We start from the raw sequence: 7,707 nt of genomic DNA, 5'->3' as shown, positions 1-7,707 counted from the left end.
ACTGAAATTTCCTACAGAGAGTCCCCTTTGAAGTGACATTTCTTCTCAACTGCGTACTGCGATCAGAAAAAAGTGATTTTCTTGACCATTTCTTGGGAGAAATTTTCCACGCATCGAGATAGGCAATTCCTTTTCTTGTCAGTAGCAAACCGGCCTTTAGTCAGTAATTATTATTTTATCCTTTTTAAGCTAAGTATGCTGTTTCGCTCAAGAAAAGTAAAGAAATTTCTTGTATGAATGGGTCAAGCAATTTCCTACAGAGATCCCTATTTGAAATAACATTTCTTCTCAACTGCGTACTGCGATAAGAATAAAATAATAAATTAATTAATACAAAGAAACGAAAATCTTCTGGTGTTAGCAACCAAAGACAACCTTCCCGGTTGAAAAAATAGAAAATATATTGAGATGAAAATGTAAGTTATATACTGAATAATTGAATAAATAAAATTAAAAAAAAAATAATATTCTTATTTGTTCCATAGAAAAGAAAGAATCCCTTTTCAGTGTAATGAAAAATTGAGGCAGAAACAGTTTTTTTCAGTTTTCTTAGCGGTGTAATTTTTCATGAAAAATATCATCCATTCCGACCTAGGGGCAGGACAGCTTTTGGTTTTGAGTAACCTCTCGAGTTGATTTCAGAGCAACTCAGAGTAACTCTTGTTACTCGATTTCATGTCTGCATAGCAACCAGTGTGAAAACTTGTTATTATGTGAAAACCGATTTCGCCACTAACGTGCGTTTGCGAAGACAAGCCATTTTTCTTCTTGATTCACATACGGATGGTTGGCCATAGAACCGTGGAATATTTTGTAATACTGTACTTTTCCTTGAAATTTTTGGACTCCGAGTTGCTAGTCTACAGATAGCAGATACAAATGCGATGGGTTCGTTTTCCATTGGCTGGAATTATGGGAGAGAAACATGTATAAATTCGTTTCCAAAAATGTTCTATTCCAGAAGAGCTGAGTTAAGGTTGAATAGGGTTCCTGGGATGTCCAGGATTAATTTGTCTAGGACACGGAATGAAGCCGTGCGTGGCATCCATAATTACTGATTATATTATGGTTGTTATTTTTAATCAGTTTTTCACTGCAGTCCAGAAAAACGATTGTTATGAACGTTTTCCGAACCAATCAGCATTGCAAGCTAGTCCGTTATCCCATTTGCTTCTTCCAACAGACAAAAAGGCATTGAGAGTCGGTTTCCTTACAGATAAAACCCTTCCAGTTCGCAACCCCATTTCCCAGAGGTTTTAAAATAAAATTACAAAAGTTTTATACATTGTTTTATTATCACAACAAATTAAGGATTGCTTCAACACATTGTAGCAAGTACGCTTTATTATTTATTAAAAATTCTTTGTTAAATTTAAGACTGTAAATATTACATGTTATTTTGTTATTTGTTAATTTATTAAACTTTGCATGTCCATTCGTTTTTATAAATTTAATCTCCAATGCAATCACCGCCAATTGCTCTCATAGAGAATATACGACATAGTTACTCACGCCTAAAACGAGTGTCTTGAGTTCCCTATGGTCAGCTACCAGGAAAGCGCATGGTTTTGCAAGCCTGTTGAGCGTCATGACGCCACCCAAAATCCGCTTGGGTCGCGGGCACTGACCCATATGCCTATGCTATTCAGGATGCGTTGACCTTTTCCTTGTTCGGCATTCCACGCTTGTCACGAAGCTTAGCGAGCAAGCTGACTAGATGGTTTGAATAGTCAGTTGGAATGAGATGCACGACTTCGGGAAATATTGCAGATAAATTCCTTTGATGCTCGGTTTCGCAAAATTTAACTTCGTTGAATTTCGCGAAGTTGGGGACAATGTTGAAAAACTGCGGCATCTGAGGATTACTTCAGCCTCGAATCGTTCACTTTGTTCCGTTTCGTGGAAGAGGCAAGAACGGTCTAATTTTTGTTACCGTGCCGCAGTGTGATTGTAAAGGTGAAAGTGACATAGGAAACTTAAGATATTTAGCTAATTTATGTTCTTCCATATCCCTCTAGTAAGCATAGTTGTAGTAAAGTAGTGCAGGGCGATCATTACTTACCAGATCGTGAAGAGTGTGCGTTGATATTGTTTCAAGAAGGTAATAGACGTTCAGTGTGAAAGGTGAAACAATATTTTAATTCCTTCCCCACGTGTGCGCATGAAAATTCTATCCGGAATAGGTCGTGGCAGCATAGGCGAAGCCGTCACACTGCGATCAGTTTTTGCGACCGTTTTTGACCCCACGCAACGGCTTCAAAGCTTCCCGGGGTACACGTGGCCGGAGAAGGACGCGATCGCCAAATTCGCGCCTTTGGCAGGCAAGCCTACCCATTCGGTAACCAGCGAGAGTCGAGAGGAGACCAACCCCCCCTGCAGCGAGCATCAAAGTAGCGAACAAACCAGCACGCCACCGGAGCAAATTGCCGACGGCGCCTCAACTTGTGTTTGCGCGCCACTGCAGGATCGAGTGCATGTACCGCACTTACGCGTAAGCCCGCGCACCGGTGAGGGAGACACCACCAACCGCATCGGCCGTTCGATCGCCATCCCGGCGAGAGTACCAGGCTGGAGGTAGTGCGCTAATCTGCCCCAGTCATCGTAAGCGTCTCCCCACCCACATCAAAACCCTAGGTAACCGTGAGTACTATTGCATGCATGTTTGTTAGTGTCGTCCATGGCCATGTGACCCAATAGAGGCACAACAACATTATATTGCTAGTCCGTCATAGCCCATAATTCGACGGCTCTAGCATAGAACTCACCCGAGAGTGAGAGGTGATGGTGTGAGCTCCCCGGAGCGAATGTCGGAGTTCGGAGCGTAAGGAGAAGAGCAGCAGAAGATCTCGCGCATCGAGTGCGCGCCTCAGGAGAAGTGAACCGCACACGCAGATAGAGTAGAGCTAGAGGGAATCAGTGGGAATGAGAGGAGTCTAGGCCTAGGCAAGAATGTAGAGAGCAGGAGTGCAAATAAAGCATGTAAATTGAATTTCGGAGCAATCCATGTACGTTTCCAAATGGAGTAATCCATGTATATTTATTCTTCCCCAATAAAGTTAGTCGGCTCCATGCACGGAGGAAAAAGCTCTATTTGTTTTGAATGTATTTAGTTAGTGTCTTCTAAGGTCTCTATGTTGCTTCGCGTTCGTTTGTAGTCTTTTGTAGTGATTTGCGTCGTTTACTGGGTGGTCAGCCCGAATCTGACTTTGAGACAGTTCTTTCGTTTTCTGCGAGCTGGGACAGGTGAACTTTTTGGACTGGACCTGTGAAGAAAAATCCCGCCTTCAAAACTTGTCCTCAGCCGTTTATTGGAGGAATTTATTTGTGAACTTTTCTGAAGTTGCTGTGTCCGCTCGGAAACGTGAAGTACGACGGACTATTTGAGTCAGCCAGTCAGCTTACCCACTAATGAAGTGACCCTTCCCCAAGAAGGTCTCAAGCCGGGCAACGTAATCTCTGTTGGGTGGTCTCCTTTCGGAGTGGCGCATAAGCTACCCAATTAAAAAGTAAGCTCGACAGGCTGGCCCGTTATAACATGAATGATTCATTTGAATGGTCCTTTCCTCCAGAATTGACGGAATATTACTGCAAAACGGTACTCATATTGGCTGCAGCAAATAAAATTCCAGTACTAGAGATGTTATTGAAGTGTTGCAATATTGGCTTTATAAAATTGAGTGAAGAAACACTTCCACTGACACACTTAAATTTGGAACATCGCCGAACTTCACTTTTGTTGGACAGAAACACAAAATTTGTTCAATTTATTATTGCTAGCTGAAAATAAAGTTTGACATACGAAATGTGCAAACTAGATATCGTTAGAATTCCAAATCCAAGTAATCGCGAATAGTTCTGAGCAAAATGCGAGTAACTCAAACTTGCTCTGTGTTCAAAGTGTTGCTCTGAGCAAAGCTGTCCCACCCCTTGATTCCGACTTATACTTCATTAAAACCAATCCCATATCTTTTTTTCAGATGTTTTAGAAAATTTGCAATTGCTTTGATAAAAAATCTTTGTATTTCCAATGCTTCGATTGAAATATGGGTTTTCAAAGAAAAGGCTTATATGGTCATTTTCCACAAAATTGGCCATAACTCAAAAACGAAAAAAAAGTACATTTCAAAAATTTCAGCGACTTAAGCTTATGAAATTACCTTCTCAAAAATATATTTTTGAAAGTTTTCCACTAATTGAAACATAGTTTTTCCGGCTTTTCTTTACGAATTTTCTCAACGGTGGAAAATTTTGCGGAAAACTGTTTCCAGTTATTTTTTTTTATTTCTGAGAAAATTTGCTTTCATTTTCATGAAAAAACTTTGTTTCTACGATGCTTCTTTCTCGAGTTATGATATTCCAAAGAAAAGGCTCAAAATGGCACATTTGCACATTTTTTACAAAATTGGCCATAACTCCATAACCATAACTGTTTCTTAACGGTGGAAAATTTTGTGGAAAACTGTTTCCAGTTAATTTCTTTTTTTTCATTCCTGAGAAAATTTGCTTTCATTTTCATAAAAAACTTTGTTTCTACAATGCTTCGTTCTTGAGTTATGATTTTTCAAAGTAAGTAGTGTCAGAGGAAATCAAAAAAAAAATCCAACTGAGTTTTCCGGGAAAATAAGCGAGCCTGAATTTTTCTCATTTTTTTTTTATTCATATATTGATGAGCCCTGCCTGTGGAAAAAGTTTCATGAAAATCTGAGACCTTTCGGCCCACTTTGTACGGAAATAAAAAAATCCCCAGCAGCTAGTTCATATTGGTACAGCATATAACATGGCAGGCCTGAATATTTGATTGAAGATTAAAAGCTTTTCCTTAAGACAAAATTTCGATGTCCTGTAATAAGTGGATACAAACATTCTAAATACGTATATGCTATATCTAGCTTGAATGATGCGCACGATAATTTACTTCTATTTATGACGTGTCTTACACCCCGCACTCCACAACCTAAGCAATAGACAGTCGTGTGAATTGCTTTAAAAAAATCCAAGCAGTGGAGAATATTGTTAATTGTAATCTCTGCTGCTCGTTTACATAGCCGTTGTCCCATATTTTGAAGGCATACTAGCTGCTTCTACCTTCGAATCGTACTACAACTCAGATGCGGTGCTCATATCCGATAGTTACATTGAAATCGAGTGAGCTTGCGTCTCACCTTCAGTGTTATAACGTCGACCGAGGAGAGAACAACGTTTACAAGCTGCTAACCAGATACAAACATGACACTCGAAGGCAAAGCGGCTGTTGTAATTGGAGGGACCGGTGGAATTGGTGTCGAAATCTGTAAAAAATTGCTATCGAGTGGGATTTCTGTAAGTTGACCATCTGATATTAAATAGCTTAGATTAAAATATCTGATAAATCTCCAGAAATTAGCTATCCTCGACGTTAATGAACTTCCACCTGAAGCCATTGCCAATATCACAAGTTGCAATCCAACGGCAGAGTTTGTGTCAGCCAGATGTGACATCACAAACAAATCGAACTTAGAGGATGTGATCCGTTCTCAAGTGATGGAAAAGTTCGGATACATCGATTTGCTCGTGAATTCGGCTGGAACTGTTGATGAGCGAGACCCAGGAAGGTTGATTGCAATCAATTTGGTAAGGCATGCGATATGATTTATTTATTATTATTGTGAGTAATGTTGATTGCCCATAAAAGCACAACCTATTATTCGCTTTTTCTTCGTTCGGTACCGTAAAACGGAGTATCTTTGATAATGCGGGACCCACATTATTTCATATATTCAGTAAAGTAACTAATTGTAGATAAAAGATGTATGTATGAATTTTTATTTCCAGTGTACATTCTGTTTTGTACATCTATAAAGTTTGTTTTGACAAAGTAAAGATTAAATCTTTTTTCATTTACCTTAGTTTTTAGTCATATGTGTTGCACGCACGCACGCACGCACGTTTTCCACAGATATGTATTTTTGACTAAACGCTGCTGAAAAATTTGCCTGATTAAAACAGTATGTTATCACAATCTTTCAGACTTACTAGGGAATAGCATAAGACTGGTTATGGAAAATTTAAGCGAAAAAAATATGCCTTTTTTGGTTAAAATATATGCTTCTGAATAACGTTTGTGTTAACTGTAATGCTTATGAAACAACGCATGTGGCTGGAAATTAAGGTAAAGAAATAAATATGTTATCTATGTACAGTAAAGACAAATATTATAGATGTCCAAAACTGGATACGCACTGGTTATTGAAATTCATACAACCATCTTTTTTCTATGATTACTTATTTTACTGACAGGAAATAGTAATCACCCTGTTTATATTCATGAACTAGAAACCTATGATCAATAATATAATAAGTCAAACTACACACTTTGAGTGCCATTGTTTTAAATGTCTGTTTTGAGTGTTGCTTTTCTGAGCAACATATCAAACATGTAGTTAATCGAGGCTATCTTCCAGACAGGAGTTGTAAATAGTTCACTGTTGGCATTGAAGTTGATGTCGAAGGAACATTCCGGTGGCAGAGGTGGCACAATAGTGAACATATCTTCGGTTGCGGGTTTGGAACCAACGCCTTTCCTGTGTGTGTATTCAGCTTCCAAGTTCGGTGTGACGGGTTTCACTAGGAGTCTAGCCGTATGTTGTACCGATTGTTTCAGTGCTATAAATTTTAAGGAACTTTTCCAACTTTAGGATGATCTGATCTACAAACGAACGGGAGTGAAATGCATCACCATTTGTCCAGGAATAACGGATACCACATTGCTGTCCAAGTTTTTCGCTGGAGAAGATCTACTGTTTCCATGGATGGGTAGCATAGCTACTGAGGTTAAGAAGAATTATCAGTCACAGAGGTTAGTAATTAACTTTCATGGTGTTGCACAAACTAATACAGTATTTCTACTTTGCAGTCCAAGCGCTGTTGGTGAATGTATTGTCAAAGCTGTTTCAGAGGGCGATAACGGATCAGTGTGGATTGTGAATGGAGGTTTGAGCTATAAATTGGATATTTCCGCAAATCAATTTGTGATGCCAAGTTCAACCGAAATTTCAGAATGATAATTTTCTTAAAATACTTATATGCGTAGTTTTATGTACTGTTTTAATTCTAATCGAGATCGTGACGATTCAAGCGCGAAAAGTCACTTTAATAAAGTTAATGTTAGTATTCCAATCGAGCTAAGAAATGAATTTCACCTCACATGATCGTTTTTTTTCTTTTCTTTTTTTTTTAAATTAAACTATTTTTCGAATAATTTAATGACATGTATCTGATGGATCCATTTATATATTTTTTTAATATTTTCAATTGGAATGGTAAATCAACTCCACTTTCAACTGTTTACGAGCCGATTGGAAAACATATGAAACATATATCGATAGTAATCTTGATGTTAGCATTTCTTTGCAAACAAAACTTGATATTGGCAATGCTCTCATTGTTGAAGCCAGGGGCATTGTAATACCAAAATGTGAAGTAAAGTTCGAATCCGTGACTATAGACGATGATCTTCAACTCTTGACCGTCTCAACAACATTAGGAGAAGGCAATTTCAACGCACTCACGATCCTGTTATGAGAATTATATGGCAGGATCTGCAAAACAGAAATTATAAAAAACTGTTTTCTCAATTGAAAAACACAAATTTTGAAAAAAAAATTTCTCAATTGGACCCTGGTTCTAAGCCCTTTTGGAAATTATCAAAAATATAAATAGCCGATTCCG

The 7,707-nt window shown here is 38.4% G+C and overlaps 1 protein-coding gene across 2 annotated transcripts; it reads left to right on the top strand.

Moving 5' to 3' along the window:
* The first annotated feature begins 5,111 nt into the window (after positions 1-5,111).
* LOC23687757 (alcohol dehydrogenase 1) lies at positions 5,112-7,168 on the top strand. 2 transcript variants are annotated; one of them, XM_021843430.1, is made up of 5 exons: positions 5,129-5,319; positions 5,377-5,610; positions 6,441-6,617; positions 6,675-6,835; positions 6,893-7,155. In XM_021843430.1, the coding sequence occupies exons 1-5, from the start codon at positions 5,227-5,229 to the stop codon at positions 7,038-7,040; spliced, it is 813 nt and encodes a 270-aa protein (XP_021699122.1). In that variant the 5' UTR covers positions 5,129-5,226; the 3' UTR covers positions 7,041-7,155. The 2 variants fall into 2 exon arrangements, with proteins under 2 accessions (XP_021699124.1, XP_021699122.1); XM_021843432.1 differs by lacking the exon at positions 6,441-6,617 and having other exon boundaries at positions 5,112-5,319; positions 6,893-7,168.
* The last annotated feature ends 539 nt before the right edge of the window (positions 7,169-7,707 follow it).

The sequence above is a fragment of the Aedes aegypti genome, chromosome 2 (genome assembly GCF_002204515.2).
Source record: "Aedes aegypti strain LVP_AGWG chromosome 2, AaegL5.0 Primary Assembly, whole genome shotgun sequence".
Taxonomy (NCBI): domain Eukaryota; kingdom Metazoa; phylum Arthropoda; class Insecta; order Diptera; family Culicidae; genus Aedes; species Aedes aegypti.
This window is presented reverse-complemented; position numbering and strand designations above follow the sequence as displayed.